General features: G+C 37.6%; 1 protein-coding gene across 1 annotated transcript in view; it reads right to left on the reverse strand.

The window, feature by feature from the left end:
* The window catches only part of ANTXR2 (ANTXR cell adhesion molecule 2), a 260,993-nt gene that overhangs the window by 94,736 nt on the left and 145,122 nt on the right, over window positions 1–21,135 (reverse strand). The window contains exons 13-16 of the mRNA XM_073637003.1: window positions 16,322–16,417; window positions 12,466–12,513; window positions 5,824–5,913; window positions 2,525–2,692 (exon numbers count right to left, since the gene is read on the reverse strand). Coding sequence (XP_073493104.1) covers window positions 2,525–2,692; window positions 5,824–5,913; window positions 12,466–12,513; window positions 16,322–16,417 — 402 coding nt within the window. The remainder of the gene's footprint in view (window positions 1–2,524; window positions 2,693–5,823; window positions 5,914–12,465; window positions 12,514–16,321; window positions 16,418–21,135) is intronic.

The following is a 21,135-nucleotide window of genomic DNA, read 5'->3' on the forward strand; positions in this document are numbered from 1 at the left end:
ATTATCTAATTAAGCTAATACCACACAAACAGTTTTACCGTTCATGAGATTTGTTGAGCACATCGCGTTAATGGTGCAGTGAGAAAAAGGGTGTGAACCTTTTAAGAACCTGCAGTAATTATTTTTAAACATTTCCTGTAGCTACAAATAAAATTTGGAGAGCATTATAAAGGAATGTTGAAGGACCGTTCCTCCTTGAAAATTTGTTTTAGGTCAGCAATATTTCTGGGATGCCTTGCAAGCACATCTGTTTTTAAATAATGTTACAGAATCACAATAGATTTAAAGTCAGAACTCTGACCTTGCCATTCCAAAACATAAAATATTGATCTTTTTAACCATTTTTTAGTTGATTTGCATTTTATCTTTTGGTCATAGTATTGTTGCATCAAACAAGTCTGTTGATCTTGAGGTCATGGACTGCTGCCCTTACAATCTCCTCTAAAATGTTTCATTCACCTCTACATGCCTGGAGGCTCTGAAAAGAACAAAACATCAGCAAATCATGATATTTCCTCAGTCATTCCGTACAGTTATAGTGAGGATTTAGAGGTAGTGTACAATGTTTTTTTCCTGCAAATATAGACATGCATTTTCACTAAAAAGTTGCATTTTATCTCGTTTGTTCATAAAACATTTTACTAGAAGTATTGTAGGACATTTAGAACTCATGCAAAGTTGCGATGGGACACAGTGTTATTTGTGGATTGCAATGGCTTCCTCTGTGGTGTTCTTCCATTAGCACCATTTCTGTTCACTGTTTTTGCAATAGTGGACATATTAACATAGGTTTCATCTCCTTAACTAAAACAGGTTTGTCAGTTAGGTTTTAGAAAACTCATTAAAGAGGTGGTCCGAAACTAATATTGATTTTAATCCTAAATGTCTATCTATATATTGCAATAATCTAATAGTTTTTTTAACAAACAGACATCACTTTCAGGGGTGGAGCTTGTCCCTGCTTGCTATGTTCTCTCCCTACAGTTCGTGTTCTCTTACCGGCTCGTCATTTCTCATTAGACGGGAGCGCACTGTCACTGTGAATGGAAAATGAATATGGCATAATGACAAGGGAGCTCGTACTGAGCATAAGTCATAATTGGCAACCAATGCATGCTTAGTAGAGAAAGGACTAGCCCCGCCCTTGAAATTGATGTCACTGATGGCGCTTTTTTCAGGATGGGGACAGAGGTTACGGCAGTGACCGCCCCCAGCATGCACTGGGAATTCTTAGAAAAGAATGTCATCAAAATGGAAGTAGGTAAAAAATAAATAAAGCAGTTACAGTAGATCAATTAGAGATGGAATGATGTGGACGTTTTAATTAAAGTATACTAGAAAAGCAATTAGATAATTACAATAAATGGATAGCCATTTAGAATTGAAATCCATATTAGGTTTGGACCACTTTTTTAACACACAGGTTCACTTCCTTACTCTTCGTGCACAGTAAATTTACTCAATGGTGGATTTTAACCAACAAAACTGTATCTAGGAAACTAGTCTGATTGCGTATTTGTGGAGTCAGGAAAGAGTTTTTCCCCTAATATGGGGAAAGTAGCATCTGTCTCATTGGGTTTTTGCCTTTCTCTGGATCAATATGTTAGGCTATAGGTTGAATTCAATGGACTTATGTCTACCTTCAACCTTAAAAACATGAAACTTTGAAACAAAGTTGAGCTCAACCTCTGGTGTACATGCTATGTACCTAATTTTTTAAACCTTTTGGACATTTTTTTCACCTAAATACACACTTTTAAAAATAGTTTAAAGAGAGGGGAGTTGGCTTAGGGTGTTTATAATGTAGATCAAATTTAATTAAGGTATGCTTCATTAAAAAAAAAAAATAGTCTAAAAGGATACGAACTAATAGCTAATGTAAAGTTAGTCATTCTAAAAAATATACCAGCGTTACCGTGATAAATTTGTTACATATTAATACTGACGAGTAGGCATGAGCAGACCCGTGGAAGTTCAGGTTCTGGTACCCTACCAGAACTTTATTCCGAAGTTCGGTACATGTACCAGAACTGTACCCGAACATGAACCAGAAACCGAACTCCAATAAAAACTTTTGATACGTAAAATTCTTTCTCGACTTCCCCCAGAACTCCGAACATTGCAACAGACTTCTGGGAGAAGTCCATGGTCAGCGTTTATCACCGGACACTAACTGTCCCGTACTGAACCCCGAACTTTTAACTTTGGGTTCGCTCATCTCTACTGACTAGTCTAAGTTCACTCCATATGACTATTACACAGAAATTATAAAAAATACCCCAATGTGCTCAAAAAGGGCATTAATAGTATTGTTTCAACAATCAGTTCACATTTGATTAATAATCAATGCATAAATATAGGAAATTCCTTTTAGTAATACAAAAAAAGTGGTAAATAGGACATAAGTTTGGTGACTAATTTCACAAGAATATATTCTAAGCTAACAACTCATGATATTTATATTGTAAATTCCAAAATCAATGTTGATTTTTTTATTATTATTTTTTAGTGTCTTAAAACTTACCTTGATTGGAGTGTACCATTTTGTCTGAGATACCGGTGAGGTATTTTTCGGCTTTGCAGGTTTAGGTGCATTGGCCAATTCCTCTTCCTCTGGCATTGTTACAACAGCGTTTTTAGCTTTTTCTAACCTTGCACCTTCATCAGTAGAACCTTTATCTCCCCAACGCACCTTTAAAAGAAAAGAAAGGGACTTGTAACATTTTTCATCAGATTTCTCAAACCCTTTCCCAAAGTATATGGGTGTTATAAATTCTGAAACTGACAAATTTGGCATTGCTGGACTGAGAGAAGTCTATAGCAATCCACTCTATACGTCTCTTCAGTTTCAGGCTTTAATTTGACTTCCATCACAGGCTTTTAAAGTGAAAAAAAATCACATTAGCTATTATTTGAAAGCAATGCCTAAAAATAATTATATTGATGCAATTTTTAACAGAAGCACTATTTGACCATTTAGAACAGTATGGCAAATATTCGAGATATGGTGGAATAAGGATAAAGTTATCGTAATTGCTGCAGAGAATATCAAAGCTCTGATGTATATTGGACCAAATTCTCCCTCAAAATGTTGACTGGGGAAAACTCAATCTTTGATATCGATAAATATGAAAAACGCAGCAATTTTGTACAGTATTTTCCCAGGAGTTTATTTTTGCTGATAGAACCAGATGGTAAGTGTAAGGAAAAAGAGAAATATGATATTGAAATGAAATATAAAAATGCATGTAAAAAAAAACACACTAAGGCTATGTGCCCACGTTGCATTTATGAAGCAGAAAATTTCTGCTTCATTTCTGCAAGTCCTCTCCCGGAAAAACGCATGCGGAATTCCGCACGCGTTTATCGCGCATTTTTCGCGCGTTTATCACGCGTTTTCCACATGCGGAATTGCCTTGCGTTTTTTATGCATTGGACAAAGGCAATTCTGCATGCGGAAACGCAAAATTAAATGACATGCTGCGGATTTTTAAACGCAGCATAAACGCTGCGGAAAAATCCGCAGCATGGGCATTGCAATTGCGGAATGCCATTGGGGACCATGGGGTGCGGATATACATGCGTTTTTCAAGCGTTTACGCTGCGGAAATTCCGCAGCATATACGCTTGAAAAATGCTACGTGGGCACACAGCCAAAAAGATTATAGGCAGTACCGAATCCATGCCAAATCCATGTCGCAGACATGTCCATTATTTAACACATGATCATCTCATAGATGGTCATATCTACTTTTGGAGTGACCACATTTTGATCTTATTACTTTTAGCTTTATTATACAATAACAGTCTTTATTTCTATATTTTTACCCTTTACAAAATACAGTTGAAACTGTTTTTCTCCATAAACCCAATACAAAGCTCCTCACACAAGCAGAAGAGACCCAGTGTACTATATTATCATGTGATGTTGAGATCAAATGGAAGTTACAGAGACCCATTCTTATGTAGCTGTTCAATTATGGGGAAATGATGTAATTAGTGCATGTTCCACAGCCAGTTACTTAAAGGAAAACTGTGCTAGTTTAGACTATTGCATAACAGTCACTTAGTGCTGAAAAAAGTATAAGCAGTATTTGAATAAAGTCAGAGAAAAATGCATCATTATTTGATTATGAAACCAACTTTCAATACAATAAACTACAATTGATTCCAGGCACCAAGCTTTCATAAACCCCACTTTTTAAGTTTGGATGATCTAATTCTTTCTTATCTATTCTGTTTTACTTACTTAGGAATTATTTTATTTCAGCAACTGCTTCCTTTATATATTGCTTTATTCAATATTATCAAAATAAAACATTAGTCAAAATAAAATAAAGTGCCACATGACACTTAAAGCCTGGAATCCAAACCACAAACCCATAAGAGAAGGAAGAGTCCAATAAAAAGACCACTGATCAAGTTGTCATTAGGAAAACAGCCTACTGTAAACTACTTGTTCATATAGGATTTGAGGTTTATTCACAAAATCACAAAATGGTCTTATAATTATGTACACATACAGTACAGACCAAAAGTTTGGACACACCTTCTCATTTAAAGATTTTTCTGTATTTTCATGACTATGAAAATTGTACATTCACACTGAAGGCATCAAAACTATGAATTAACACATGTGGAATTATATACTTAACAAAAAAAGTGTGAAACAACTGAAAATACGTCTTATATTCTAGGTTCTTCAAAGTAGCCACCTTTTGCTTTGATGACTGCTTTGCATTTAAATCTTTAAATGAGAAGGTGTGTCCAAACTTTTGGTACTGTATATTTATGAATTTTTGCCAAAATAATCTGTTTATATCTGCCCAATTTTGCTCATATCAACAAACCAAGGAAGCCCCTGCAGGCTTTATTTACCCTTTAGTTGCCATTGGAACTGTCCTGTAGTTCCAGGGGCAAAGCTGTGCTGTGTCTAGAAAGGACCTTCTACTGTGAAGGATGTCACAGAAAGGGATTGGGCCTCCTTTATTATAGTGATTATAGTGCAGAGCTCATAACAAGAATCAGCAGTGTTGCTGTGTGCTGGTAACTAAGAGGAGCAATGGACTGCAAAATGGGGCTGTGTATAGAAGAGAGGGGAGATATATAGTTTTATGGGGCTGTATTAACAAGGGAACAGAAAGGAGAGATATACTACAGGATACACCACAGATTTTACAGGGAAATTTAATATGCAGCAAAGTTATTCTCATGCGAATTGAATGCTCCTCACTATTCTTTGGGATCTCTCTAGATCCCAGGGAATAATAAAAGTATCATGTAAAGAATAAAAAAAATCCATGTTACTCATCTCATTTCTCATCTGTACAAGCACCTCCGCTGTCTGGTGCCTACTGCATGCCAATGTCAGGACCTCTTCTTTATGCATACACACACTTATGTTCACTCTAGAACAAGACTTTCGACCGCGACACTCTAGAACAAGACTTCTGGCCATGACCAGGCTTCAGAGGTCATGGTGCATTGTGATGTCAGTGATTGACATCAACAACTAAATGGTTAAACAGGAGTGATGGGAGCTAGCACTGATCTCTGCTGTAACAGTCAGATGAGAAAATTGGGTTCCCCTATGAAGCCCAGTCTCTGAACAAGGGCTTTACAGTGCTAAGGTGACAGCATTGAATACCTTCAGCATGCCCCTCGGCTGCCATGATAACCCATCGGCAGCCCACGATCGCATCACTGATTCAGTAATTGACAACGGCATTCAAATGGTTAAACAGCATCAATTAGTGCACTAATCATAGCATTCTTCCTCAAAAAATAGATTGACGTTAACATGCAAAACATAATACTACAAACCTCCATTCTCTTAATGCCACCAACTCCGCGACCACCATAGTAGCTAGCATCAACTGTAGGCCATTTCTTATTAGGAAGTTCTTCTGCCTCCTAAGTAGTAAAATGTGGAAGATGTTAATCAATTGCTGATACAAATCTAGCACCATACAAAATTTTCCGTTGTTGTAAATATTTAAAAAGTATACTGAGTTGTATATGTACAATAAATCTATAAATCTATTTTCATGTAATTTGTTACTGGTATTTAAAGAGGTTGACTGCTGAAAACAAGATATCACTTATCCACATGATAGGTTACTTATTGATTGGTACGGATCTGAACGATGGGATCTACACCGCCAAAACAAGGCATATTAATACCTGATACAACAGAGTGACAGTGCCCATTCTCGATTGCTGCTCCATTCATTACTTAACCAGTTCGCGCCAGAGCCTGTTTTTGCCTTCGTGACCGGGCCAATTTTTTAAATTCTGACCACTGCCAGTTTATGAAGTAATTACTCTGAAACGCTTCAATGTATTCCCCTGATTCTGATATTGTTTTTTCGTGACATATTGTACTTCATGATAGTGGTAAAATTTCTTCGATATAACTTGTGTTTATTTGTGAAAAAATCGGAAATTTGGCGAAAATTTTGAAAATTTTGCAATTTTCAAACTTTGAATTTTCATGCCCTTAAATCAGAGAGATATGTCACACAAAATAGTTAATAAATAACATTTCCCACATGTCTACTTTACATCAGCACAATTTTGGAACCAAAAAATTTCTCCTGAGTACGCCGATACCCCATATGTGGGGGAAAACCACTGCTTTGGTGTACGGCAGGGTTCGGAAGAGAAAGAAGTGCTATGTTGGCTGGGATAGGCAGCAGACACCATGTCACATTTGAAGAGTCGCTGACATGCCAAAACAGCAGAAACCCCCACAAGTGACCCCATTTTGTAACCTACACCTCTCAAGGAATTCATCTAGGGAAGTAGTGAGCATTTTTTAATTTTTAAATTTATACCATTGGGCAGTGAAAAAAGCATAATTATATTTTTACCACAAAAAAATGTTTTACCCTCAGATTTTACATTTTCACACAGGGCAATGGGTAAAAATGGTGCCGAAATGTGTCACACAATTTCTTCTAAAAGTGTAAATACCCCATATGTGGCTGTATCGTACCACTTAGCCATACGGTGAGATTAGAGGGGGAAGGAGTGCTATTTGACAATTGGAGAACAAATTATTGTAGAATAGGCATTTGGATTTGGGACCACAAAATTTTCTGAATTTCTTTTGGGGGGCAAGGACCATTTTGCTTTTCCAGAGCCTTTCTGCTACCAGTAACTTGGAAGTCCCTTATATTTTTAACAGATGATGGACCTGAGTGGGGACTAGCTTTTTTTGAGGACTGAGTTGAAGCTTTTATTGGGAACATTTTACGTACCATTTATCCGGCGCTCTAGGCTGAGCACTTACATCGGGGTTTCCATCTAAATTTCCAAGTGATGTAATTCAGATGAAACCCCTGCGGGATCCATTCACTATAATGAGGCAGCAGAGTTACTCTGGACTCCGTCTGGCCTCTGTTTAGTGGTGTCCTTTTTTTCAGAAGTGCACAAAACTGTGGCCAACCGCACTTTTATGCACGCCTAAAACAAATGACACCGTGGGATCCCAGGCTAGACGGCGTCCACAGTGGCCTATATCTGCCTCATTACAGGGAATCTTCCATCATGGGTTCTGGCTGAATCACGTATTTCAGAGATTTACACGGAAACTCTGGTGTAAGTGCTCAGCGCAGAGCACAGGATAAATGTGAGCAGAGCCTTACTGGAATCTTTGGGAGACATAATAAACAAATCAGTAGCAGGTGAATAATATTTGTTTTATTTATTTTTTATGCCGTTCCTAGTGTGATATAACTGATTAGATTACTTTATTCTTCGGGTCGGTGCGATTACAGAGATACCAGATTTATATCGGGTTTTATGACTGACAGCTGTCACACACTAAAATACGCTTTTTTTGCAAAATCTAGTTTTTGCATCACCATATTTTGAGAGCTATAATTTTTCCATATTTCGGCCGATAGAGTCATGTGATGGCTTGTTTTTTGCGGGACGAGTTGACATTTTTATTGGAACCATTTTTGGGTACGTGACATTTTTTGATCGCTTTCTATTCCGTTTTTTGGGAGGTAAAGTTAACAAAAACAAACACTTCAGGAATTGTTTTTTGAGGTTTTTTTTATGCCGTTCTGCGTGTGGTAAAAGTGATCAGGCAGCGTTATTCTTCGGGTCAGTACGTTTACAGCGATACTACACTTACTGCATTTTTTTTATGTTTTGGCGCTTTTACACAATAAAACAATTTTATAGAAAAAAAAATATTTTTTTTGCATTGCTTTATTCTGAGCGCTATAACTTTTTTATTTTTCGGCTGATGAAGCTGTATGGCGGCTTTTTTTTGCGGAACAAGATGAAGTTTTCAGTGGTACCATTTTTATTTCTATTCTGCTTTTTGATCGCATTTTTTTCCACTTTTTGTTTGGCGATATGATGAAAAAGCATATTTTTTTGCTCCGTTTTTTATTTATTTTTATTACGGTGTGCACAGAAGGAGTTAATTAGTGTGACAGTTTTATAGCTCGGGTTGTTTCGGATGCGGCGATACCAAATATGTGTACTTTTTTTGGTTTTGTAATAATATACGGATTTATTGGTTTAATATTTTATTTATTTATTTTTATTTATTTTGTGATTTTTTTTTTTAATAGTTTAAAAACTTTTTTTTTACTTTTTTTTACATTTTTACTTAGTCCCTGTATGGGACATTAATTTTTATTTTTCTGATCACTGATCTCATGTAATGTAATAGACATATATTACATTACATGAGATCTTCACTGACTGTTTCAGTCAGTCTCCTGTCTGGCATCAGCTACATACAGGCTGAAGCCAGACAGGAAGGACACCATATATGGCAGAGCTGGAGGCGGTCATGTGACCTCCAGCTGCCATAGCAACCCCAGGTCCTCAAACGAAACGGAGGTCTTCGGAGGTAAGTAAGACGACCCCCTCTCTTCCTGCTGTCTCCTATATGCCGCGATCACTATAGATCGCAGCATATAGAAGACAGCAAAGGGTTAACATCACTGGGACCTGATCTACTCAGGTCCCGATGATGTACCCTGTCAGAGCTAACGCTCTGCACCGGAATCGCAGTGCTTGCAGGACCCTGGGGGTCCTGAGCACTGCGAGACCACCCACCGTTTTTAAACGTCGGCGCTGCACAGAGCCCAGGCATCGCGGACGTTTATCTACAGTGGGCGGTCGGGAACCGGTTAAGATCCATCAAGAGTTGTGCTTGACTTTTCCAGCAGCCCCAAAGAGAATGAATGAAGCAGCAGTCGGTGGTAAAAATTCCCCATTCTGTAGATTGGTGTGGATCCCAGTGGTTGAACCTCCATAACTTGTAAGTTATCACCTATCCTATGGAAAGTTGATAACTTGTTTTCTTTGGACAATTTCTTCAAGGAACATATTATTTAGCCGTTTAGGACTGGGAGAGTTTTATTTTGTTTGCCTTCACTTTTTCCTCCTCTTCTTACAAGAGCCATAATTTTTCTATTTATAGCTCAAAATTTCCATATGAAAACTACTTTCTCAGTATAACTACAGCTGTTCTGTGAAGGCCTCAGAGATTTGTTTCATAACATTAGGGATCAAACAGCATTATAAAAACCAGGGAACACACCATACAGGTCAGGGATAAAGTTGTGGATAAAAATAAAGCAGGGTTAGATTATAAAAAAAAACAGCCCAAGTGCTGTTCAATCCATCATACAGAAATGGAAAGATTATGCCACAACTGCAAACCTACCAAGACATGCTCTTCTACCAAAACTGACACCCCAACAAGGAGAGCACTAATTAGAGAAGCAGTCAAAAGTCCATGGTCAATTTGGAGAAATTGCAGAGATCCATAGCTCAGGTGGGAGAATCTGTCCACAGGACAACTATTAATCGTATACTCCACAAATCTGTCTTTTATGGAAAAGTGGCAAGAGGAAAGCCATTTTTGAAAGCAAGCGGTAAGAAGTCCCATTTGCAGTTTGCAAAAAGCCATATAAGGGACACACCTAGCATGTGGAAAAAGGAGCAATGGTGAATTGAGACCAAGGTAGAATTTTTGGGGCTAAATGAAAAACGCTATTTATGGCAGAAAACTAACACTGCACACCAAACACTAATACTGAATACACCATCCCCAACATCAAAAATGGTGTCAGTATCATGCAGTGGTGATGCTTTTCTGCAGCAGGGACAATGAAGCTGGTCAAACTAGATGGGAAGATGGATGGAGCTAAATGCTGGGCAATCCTGGAGGAAAACCTGTTAGAGGCTGCAAAAGACTTGAGATTGGGGCATAAATTCCCCTTCCATCAGGGCGTTGCTATAAAATGTTATTTTCTATTATTCATATTATGCATATCGTTGTTACGTGGTGACTGCTTTATAAGCAGCCCTAAAGGGATGTGACACATGCTTGAGAAAGGGGGTCCGCCCCGAAATGTTGCAAAACATGTGTCCAGACAACAATTTTATAGAGCGATCTCTCCATGGTGCTATTTTTTGTGCATGCAGCTTGAGAGTGTTTTCCCATGGTCCACGTATCGTTATACACTAGATTATTTTGAAGACTCACTTATGAGATGGTGTTAAAGATCTACAGTAGGTATGGAAAGTATTCAGACCCCTTTAAATTTTTCACTCTTTATTTCAATGCAGCCATTAGGTAAATTCTAAAAAAGTTCATTTTTTTTCTCATTAAAGTACACTCTGCACCCCATCTTGACTGAAAAAAACAGAAATGTAGACATTTTTGCAAATTTATTAAAAAAGTAAAACAGAAATATCACATGGTCATAAGTATTCAGACCCTTTGCTCAGACACTCATATTTAAGTCACATGCAGTCCATTTCCTTGTGATCCTCCTTGAGATAGTTCTACTCCTTCATTGGAGTCCAGCTGTGTTTAATTAAACTGATATGACTTGATTTGGAAAAGCACACACCTGTCTACATAAGACCTCACAGTGCATGTCAGACCAAATGAGAATCATGAGCTCAAAGGAACTGTCCAAGGAGCTCAGAGACAGAATTGTGGCAAGGCACAGATCTGGCCAAGGTTACAAAAGAATTTCTGCATTAGTCAAGGTTCCTAAGAGCACAATGGCCTCCATAATCCTTAAATGGAAGAAGTCAGGGACCTCCACCAGTTGGACCTTTATGGCAGAGTGGCCCGACGGAAGCCTCTGCTCAGTGCAATGGAAAACAAAAACAGTTGGACCACCAATTGTGAAGAGCCTGAGGTTTGGGGGGGGGGGGGGGATGTTGTGACCATTCACCTGGTCCTGTTGTGCCAAGGAGCCCCGCACAACAAGGGAAAACGCTTCCAGGGACAGTGTGACCGAAGTGGGCTTTCCACAATGACATCATGGCAGGTCCTGTAGTACGCTAGTTGTAAACAGAGCAGCTTCCACCGCTCTCCACAAAGCAGATTAACAATCAAGAAGGAAAGAATTGTGCGGTGTTAGGGAAGCGCTAGAACAACTAGACAGGGAATTAAGGTTATAAAACACAAACCTTTTATTGTTAAATACGCTCTCTAATGCCACGACGCGTTTCGATAGCAGAAGCTATCTTCCTCAGGTAGATACTGTGATTTGGACCTCAGACTTGGCTGACGGTTCACCTTCCAACAAGACAATGACCCTATGCACACAGCTAAAATAACAAAGGAGTGGCTTCAGAACAACTCTGTGACCATTCTTGATTGGCCCAGCCAGAGCCCTGACCTAAACCCAATTGAGCATCTCTGGAGAGACCTGAAAATGGCTGTCCACCAATGTTCACCATCCAACCTGATGAAACTGGAGAGGATGTTCAAGGAAGAATGGCAGAGGATCCCCAAATCCAGGTGTGAAAAACTTGTTGCATCATTCCCATGTAGACTCATGGCTGTACCAGCTCAAAAGGGTGTTTCTACTCAATACTGAGCAGAGGGTCTGAATACTTATGACCATGTGATATTTCAGTTTTTCTTTTTTAATAAATTTGAGAAAATTTCTACATTTCTGTTTTTTTTCAGTCAAGATGGGGTGCAGAGTGTACTTTAATGAGAAAAAAAATTTACTTTTTAGAATTTACCAAATGGCAGCAAAGAAACAAAGAGTGAAAAATTTAAAGGGGTCTGAATACTTTCCATACCCACTATATATTTAGCGAGTATTTGCATTACAACAACATGTACTCTGTGAACTGCTTCCATTATTGTCTATGCTATTTTTGATTAACATAAAAGAAAAATAACAGCACTTTTTTGAAAAGCACTTTATGGGTCTGGGTGCCTCCTGCGTGGGTTTTTTTGATTCATAAGATGATGGTATGGGAATACCGACTAATCCGCATTAACACTCAGCTGCTGGCATCCTTAATTATTTATTACATTGACATAGTATCTCAAGGATAGTATTCATTAATAAAGTAGTGGCTAACACCTATAAGTTCTAAACAACTTATTAACCTCTTTTCATAAATGCGATTGAAATGGTAGTGAAACAATATACAGCATTACACAATTACCTCTTCAACAGGAGCAGGTGGTGGAGGTGGGGGTGGGTCTTTGATGACCTAGAAGAAATAAATAAATTCATATTTAGGCATGCCCTTTCGAAAATTGTGTATATATAAAACACATTAGACACATATATAAATAGCATTTATTGCTAGCTATACAAATAAATACTACACAGTACAACAGTATAACAATGATGCTACCACTACATCATGTGTATTTCTATATTTGATGTTATGTTTTGTTGTAAAAAATATCCACAGCTTTTTCCGTGACCCTAGTGATCTGGAAAAATGTGCATTCAGTGTGGTATTAAAATAATTAATTTAATTTGAATTACATTAAAAATAAGGTAAAGAATATCATCCTTTTCTAATTGTACAATGTGCATTTGCAAGAAACTTGCATCATTAGCTAAAAAAGTTGCTTTATTTTTTTTATATTTTTTTTTATTTATTTTTTTTCATATCACTAAATTAGGTACATTAATTACATAATCTCTTAAAATAATTAAATTCTCATTAAATGGAAATACAATGAATATATACTAAATATTAGTATATCTATCGTCTATCATCTAACTATCCCCCCTCTATTTATCTCTTTCTCTCTATATATATATATATGGCTAAGGAAATGTAAAAGTTTGTTAAGAAAAATTGCAAAGCTATTTTTTCATGAGCATCATTTTGTTCAAACTTAATACACTTTTGGGGGAAGGATTGTGAATAAAAAAGGCAATTCTGGTGTTTTTTGTTTTATTTTTTCCAATGTGGCATTTACTGTCTGGGCTAAATAATTTTCTTGCATTTTGATAGATCAATTTTTCTTTTGAAAGTGGCAATACCAAAAACTTGCAATCCTTTGATCACTTTGAATCACTTTGATCACGTCTCACTGCGCACACACCGCCCACACAATGATGGCACTGAATTTTAAAAAGGAGGCTGGTCACTGAATAATCAGTGACCTGCATAAGAAACATAGGAGACTGGTGGGGGGGTGGAGAACGAGAAGAGGACTCCATGTCCCACCCTGAAGCACACAAGATGTCATTTTCAGAAAACTTCATAAGGTGAGTATTAAACAACCACTCAGCACATCCCTTCACATCAAGTATCATATTAATCAGCATCACAGCGCCATTATAGCCATGTCTTTAGTTTATAGGGCTAAACCCTGATGACAGGTTTCCTTTAAGCCTTTGATGTGAGCTACAGTAAATAGTGAAAAAATAGTATTTCAAGATTCACTTTCTTTAATAGATATAAGTTTTTTATTTGGTCTTTTAAAGGGTATTCTCATCTTAGACATTCATGGCATACCCACAGAATATACCATAAATATATGACAGATGTGTTTCTCAATACCCACAGGATACACCATAAATATATGATAGATGAATGTCTCACTCTCAATACCTACAGAATATATCATAAATATACGATGCGCGTCTCAATGCTTGGACCAGGTCCTATCCTAAACAACTGGTGTCTCCCAACACACCTATCTCGATACAGGTTTGGGAATCAGCAGTGACAAACTTCTAAATGATTACTTCTTCATGATATATCCTATTTTCAAGTGTGATTTCCATGAGAGGCATCCCAATGGTTATTCAGAAAGGATTGTTATAATAGGTAACTGGGGAGAAGAAGGATTTCAATCCAGTTCATAAGACACTGATATGTCTAAATAATCCTGCATTGGAAGGTGCAAGGGATCTCTTGGCTTCCGCCCCAACATTCGACCTTTACTCTTTCAAGCAAAGGGTTGGACCCATCATACCATCTATTTCGTTCAGCAGTAGCGAGGCCTGGCCAGAACTACGTAGCTAGATGACAGGATGGTAATAGAGAAAGATGAAAATTGTCAGGGCTCAGTAGTCATTATTATTTCAGGGGGCACAGTGTAGTATGCAGGGTGAAGATCTATTGCAAACAGTGTTGCCAACCATCCAGAAATTCCTTGACAGTCCATAAAAATAGTACACTTTTTCCCAGTCTGTAAAAATTTTTTGTTGCGTCCATGATTTTTTTTTAAGCTGGAGAAACTCATACAGATTATTTTGACTGTAATTGTCATCCTTTTACAGTTCACAGTGAATTCACATAATATTTTCATATTAGAATTATGGGCTTTAGGCATGTATCACTTAAAATCTTAATGGTTTGTTATGGTTTTTTAATGTATCTGTAAAAAAAAGTTGTCTGTCTGAATTTTTGAGAAGCTGTCCAGAAAAAAAAGATTGTAAGGAGTCAAATATATCTAGGCAGCTATCTCTGCATCTAGAAATATGGCTGGAAGAAGTCTTCATGATGATCTGGGCTAAATAGAGAACAAAAGGAAAGAGAATCACTCCACTGAAAGAAAAAGTCACCTGTGAATCAATAAATGTAAATGGTTATTCTGCCTCTGACTGCATGCTATCAGTACTCACCTGACGTGCTTAACACGTCACTCTCCGCAAGGACAACTATTACCCCTAGATACCGGTCTGACGCCTCTCTTCCAGCCAAACCACAACTCACACTTTGCACTGATGAGGTGCAGAACCCCGAAACACAGTGTCTGCAAATTGAGTTTCTGGTTTGGCTTTTATCCTAAGTTATGTGATAAGGCTCGTTAAAGGGTCACTATTGACTTTTAGGATTGCTACTTCCTGTAGGTGGCACTAGAGTTCAGGTCCTCTTCCTCTCTGAAGAGACAATTTGCATCAGTACTGAAGTCACGCAAAGTAAGGTCTGCAGCAAGATGATGGCTCCTTCCTAATTTACGAAACAACACAGAATATCAGAATATATTGCTAAGTGCAAACCTATATAAGATGCTTTAACCTGACTTGGCAACTGATTTATTTGACGACTTTGAGTCTTATTGATTTCTAATAAATTTTGCAGCAGACTTCAATTTTTGTAAAGTAATAGATTTGGAAGTTTTCAGTATGTTCTAAAATTGTGCATTTTTTCTTTACTGTACAGTATATATTGGGATTTGTGGACCACATTGTTCAGTTTTAATAGAATGCTGAGTGCTTCAATACACAATGACTTAATATTTGACAAATATCTGTAGTTCATTCTTTTAAAAGGGGAAAAAAGGTCAAATATTTATGTTTCAGTATTACAGGAAGATAATGGTAAAATAGCAGATGCTTGTATAAAATTTTTTTCCTTTGTTTCCCATTGTTTTTCCTGATGGCATACAAAAGAAGTCAGCTTACCTATGCATTATCAGCGTTCCTAAGAGTGCTTTTAGGCAAAAATGTTGATTGCTTTGATGCTGATTCACTTTGTCCAGTAACAATATCAAATTAAAAACTGCATTCATGATAATCTGGCTACAGTTAGGATATCTAAATGCAAGCGCAGTCCATCAAAAAGTACATATCCACTAGTAGAGATTACAAAAGCTACTAATATTAAAACTGTTAGCAGTAGCTGGCAAGACAACATTGTGGACAATGAGAAACTGCCAGCAGGAGAAACCACATTACATTACAGATTTAATGAAATATTATTTTATATCTAAAATAAATGTATATTTTTACAATGGATTAACATATAACAGATGATGGACTATAATGGACTACAAACCAGCAATTTCATTCCGAGTACGTTTCTAAAATATTTTAGTGTGGATGGACCAGGTAATACCTTCCACTTAAGCTGACCCTTCTAAAACATAAAGACAATGGCTTTAGAGAATTTGTAAACATCTGGCTTATCACTTGTGGCCAAGACACCATATGGAGGACCATTTTTATTTATTGTCTTTATTTTCTAGTTTCTAGAGTTTCATTTCAGAAATTATAGCTGATCACGAATCCATGGACAACAGAACACATTGGAAATGATAGCTTACCAATTTGCAGCAAAGAGGCCAAAACCACCAAAATAATGCAAGTGCTATTAGAAGCAAGATGACAAGTATTGCAATGACAGCAGGAAGTCCATTGCTCTGTGAACAAAAAAATATATATAATTGTTTACACAAGACAAAATTATTTTTAGCTCTGTAATTAACAAAATTAGGAGATGTATTAAAAATTCAACAATCAAAACGCTTTTTGCCCCAATTCATCATTTGGGTTCTTTTAAGTGACTTCCCTTTTTGATCTTGTTGCATTCGTCAATGTTTTTGTGCCAAATTCTTCAAAATTTCGCATGCAGTTCACGAGTTTTTCCACAATTTCATAAATGGTTTTTATTTTAGTTTTTAATGTTTTTGTGACTTTTTAAAATAAAAAGTTGTATAATTTACACCAAAAAGTTCTGGCATATGTATTATCACTCCGGAGGAGCTGGAGAACATTCTACAGGAAAATGTAGAACTTTTTGAAAAGTTAAAAATGGTGAATCAGAAGGTGTATACCCAACTCACGGTGGTGAACTAAAACAAAAATACTGACGAACACATAAAAAAATGACTTTGAAATACACACAAATGAAAAGACGAATATGGCGCAAACAAAAGACAGGCGTATAACACACAAACCTAGGCAAAAAAGGTGCAAAAGCAATGATGAATTGGCTCCCTTGTCATGAAATGATTTTTGTCATTAAGATTTGTGGATTAAGATTTTTAATACCTGGGTTATTAGTTTATTTGCACTATGTGACGTTTATTACCTTCTTGTATTACAGATACGCACTACACAATAGCGAATCAAATTTTGTAGAGTTTCTATATCAAATCCATATAAAATCCTCTTCAGAGTTTCTTGCAACAATCTTTCTTCTTGTCTCACATATTACAATTTTTTTTTATTTTCACCAGAAAAGTTTTATGGTTTTGCCAGTTTAACACAACTTCTTCCCACGTGGCCATTTTTAGTATGTGCAGCTGACAGAACTTGTGTCTTCTCAGCCAAAACCTAAATCCACAATTCAGATTTGGAGGAATTTAAAGTGTCCTTCTACCTTGGACATTTACAGCATATCGACTATACAAGCCATACATTTTTATGTATGCAAGAGTTCCACCTACAAGACTTCTGCTTGTTCTGCTAGTCACAATGGCCATCAGCTGATGCACCAGGCTTTGAAAGGTGGCCATTTATATACATTGTTCTCTCTATTAGTATTTGAAAGAAAGATCACATCACCTTAAGGTTTTAATAATTTTCTTTATTGTGCAATTATGTAATTTACCCAGTGATCAAGAATGAAACCATAAAAAACACTGCAAATCAAATCCAGAATTGTTTAAAATGGTATCATGAGGAATCATTCCAGCTATTCAGCCATGTCTTAAGACTTTAGTGGCCAAAAGTAGTCCTGCAATTTACAAATAAAGACAAATGTTATGAATCTTTTGGTTTGCCAATTTCTAATTCTATTGTTACTGCCAAGACAAAAACGTTCACCTCAAGCAGCTTTAGGGTCTGCTGGACTTCTCTTAAGATTGTTCTTAAGATCCTATTTGGATTAAAAAACAACTAGGGAAATAAAAAAATAATAATTATTAAAGGAAATCTGTCATTAGAGACATGCTGCCAGAACCACAAGCAGCATGAATTAGAGCCTGGCTCTCCCTTTGGCAGGCAGGTATGTTTTATTCTGAAAAGCTGCAGTGGAGTATGGAAAGCCAGCCAAGGACGATAGGTAAAGTAGTCCTGCCCAGTCTGGTGGAGTCTCGAGCCAGCGTCTACCTGCCCTGCTCCAGTTGACTGACAGGTTTTGCCCTTGTGTTCACATAGGGATAGACTTGTCAATCAACTGGAGCGGAGCAAGGAGAAGGCCGTATCAGCCTACCCAGGTCTCAAACTATGCAGCATATCAAAGTAAAAGAAAATATCTGGCTGCAATTGGGAAGCTAGAATCTGATTCAGGCTGCCCATGGTTTGAGCAGCATCAATCTAATGACAGCTTTAGGTTAAAGTTTATTTTTGTTTTTTTATTTAAATATTAAAATTTTTGTATGCTTTAAACCCTTCACCCCTGGGCCATTTTCCGTTTTTGCGCTTTCTTTTTTTGATAACTTTTTAATTTTTTTGTCAATGTGGCCATGTGAGGGCTTATTTTTTTGCAAAATAAGTTGTAATTTTGAACGACGCCATTGGTTTTTCCATATCGTGTACTAGAAAACGGGAAAAAAATCCAAGTGCGGTGAAATTGCAAAAAAAGTGCAATTCCACAGTCGTTTTTTATGGGTTTTTTTTACCATGTTCACTAAATGCTAAAACTGACCTGCCGTTATGATTTTTCAGGGCATTACGAGTTCATAGATACCAAACATGTATATATTCTTTTTTATTTAAATGGTGAAAAAAAAAACTTTAACTAGTTAAACTAGTGGATCGTGATTCCACCCGCGGCTGTTAGGGGCACATGACAGCTGATTAGATCAGCTGTCATGTCCCCGGAAAGGTGCGGGCTCATCGCCGGAGCCCACGCCAAAGGGAGAGACACATGTGCTGTACATATATAGGGGTTAAAACAATTTGCATGACACATATTTCATAGTAATAAATTTCTCGTCACTTGTGCCTGTTTACTTAATGTTTGTAACACTTCTGGAAGAGTAAAATATTTAAAGGGAACCTGTTGCCTGAATAATGAATCAGAGCCTGACAGCATGATTACAGCAGAGTATATGTTTCTCTTAAACATCGTTTGAGAGAAAATACAGTATAACTAGAAGAATCGGCCAGGGACCGTAGCCAGAGACAAGACTAGTCTGACTGTGCCTTTGGCCAGCTTTTACTAGTGATGCAAGAGGTGACTGGCAAGTCTTTCCGATAGCAAGAGACTTGTCAATCAGATGGAGTGGTGCTGAGAAAGGGTCTTCTAACTACACTTTCTCTGAAACGCTGGCGAGAAAATTATAACGGAGCCTGAATGCATGCAGTTATATCCAGGATTAGATCAGAGGCAACAAGTAAGACTTGTTACGTGTTGTCTATGATCTCATCTTGTTAATAACTGCATGCACTCAGGCTCTGCTATATGGATTGTAAATTAAATATTAAATGTGGGTGATTTTACAGCAGCATGTGCTGGCTACTTTTCTTGGATTGGATTTACTTTAAATAAGTGTCAAAATTAATATCGGAGAGATAACCTAGAAACTAGAAGATTAGGATTTTTTTCTTTATCAATGTGAGAGAACTTTGAATAAAGCAAAAACTTTAGAGATTTCCATAATGACCATGCATGTTCAGCCACTTTGTCCTTTAAAGGGTTGTGTTGGTAAAATGCGAATTGTTGCAGCAGCCAAAAAACGTAATTCTGGCATTTTGATTTTTTTTCTCGTTATGCCGTTTACTGGTCAGATTGTTTTTAGATTTTGATAGATTGGACATTTCTGAATGCAGCGATACCAAATATGTGAATTTTTTAGAATTTTTTATATTCAATCGGGCAAAAGGGGGGTGATATGAACTTTTGTGTTTTCTTTATTTTTTTTCATTTTTTTACACATTTTTTACTGACTTCAATAGTCTCCTTAGGAGACTTGAAGCTTCGATTGTCCGGCTATGTATAGCAGAAATCATGATCTCCTATGAAAAACGCCACGGGCTGGCGTTCACAGGAAATTCACAATGACAGGCACAGGGGTCATTAGCAGACCCTCGGCTGTCTTAACAAACCATATATGCCCCGCAATCATGTGACAGGGGCACCAATTGGTGGGATTAATGACGCACTTCGGGTCGGTCAGCGCATGTTAAATCCTGCTGTCAGTGATTGACAGTGGAATTTAACAGGTTAACAGCCATGAGTGGAGCACCGCTGCTGTTAGAGGCACTTCATGGTTGATTAAAGTGCGTGGAAAGATGTGGGCTTGGCGTGCGAGCCCACTTCAAAGGCAGGGACATGACCTTTGACTTAAATACATGTCAAAGGTTGTGAAGGGGTTAAGTGATATACAGTACAGACCAAAAGTTTGGACACACCTTCTCGTTTAAAGATTTTTCTGTATTTTCATGACTATCAAAATTGTACATTCACACTGAAAGCATCAAAACTATGAATTAACACATGTGGAATTATATACTTAACAAAAAAGTGTGAAACAACTGAAAATATGTCTTATATTGTAGGTTCTTCAAAGTAGCCACCTTTTGCTTTGATGACTGCTTTGCACACTCTTGGCATTCTCTTGATGAGCTTCAAGAGGTAGTCACCGGAAATAGTCTTCCAACAATCTTGAAAGCTTAGCACTTGTTGGCCCTTTTGCCTTCAGTCTGCGGTCCAGCTCACCCCAAACCATCTCAATTGGGTTCAGGTCTGGTGACTGTGGAGGCCAGGTCATCTGGCGTAGCACCCCATCACTCTCCTTCTTGGTCAGATAGCCCTTACACAGCCTGGACGTGTGTTTGGGGTCATTGTCCTGTTGAAAAATAAATGATGGTCCAACTAAACTCAAACCGGATGGAATAGCATGCCGCTGCAAGATGCTGTGGTAGCCATGCTGGTTCAGTATGCCTTCAATTTTGAATAAATCCCCAACAGTGTCACCAGCAAAGCACCCCCACACCATCACACCTCCTCCTCCATGCTTCACGGTGGGAACCAGGCATGTTGAGTCGATCCGTTCACCTTTTCTGAGTGGCACAAAGACACGGTGGTTGGAACCAAAGATCTCAAATTTGGACTCATCAGACCAAAGCACAGATTTCCACTGGTCTAATGTCCATTCCTTGTGTTCATTAGCACAAACAAGTCTCTTCT

Source organism: Phyllobates terribilis, unplaced genomic scaffold (genome assembly GCF_046119375.1).
Source record: "Phyllobates terribilis strain yellow unplaced genomic scaffold, ASM4611937v1 Scaffold_1__5_contigs__length_1240528914, whole genome shotgun sequence".
Lineage (NCBI taxonomy): Eukaryota > Metazoa > Chordata > Amphibia > Anura > Dendrobatidae > Phyllobates > Phyllobates terribilis.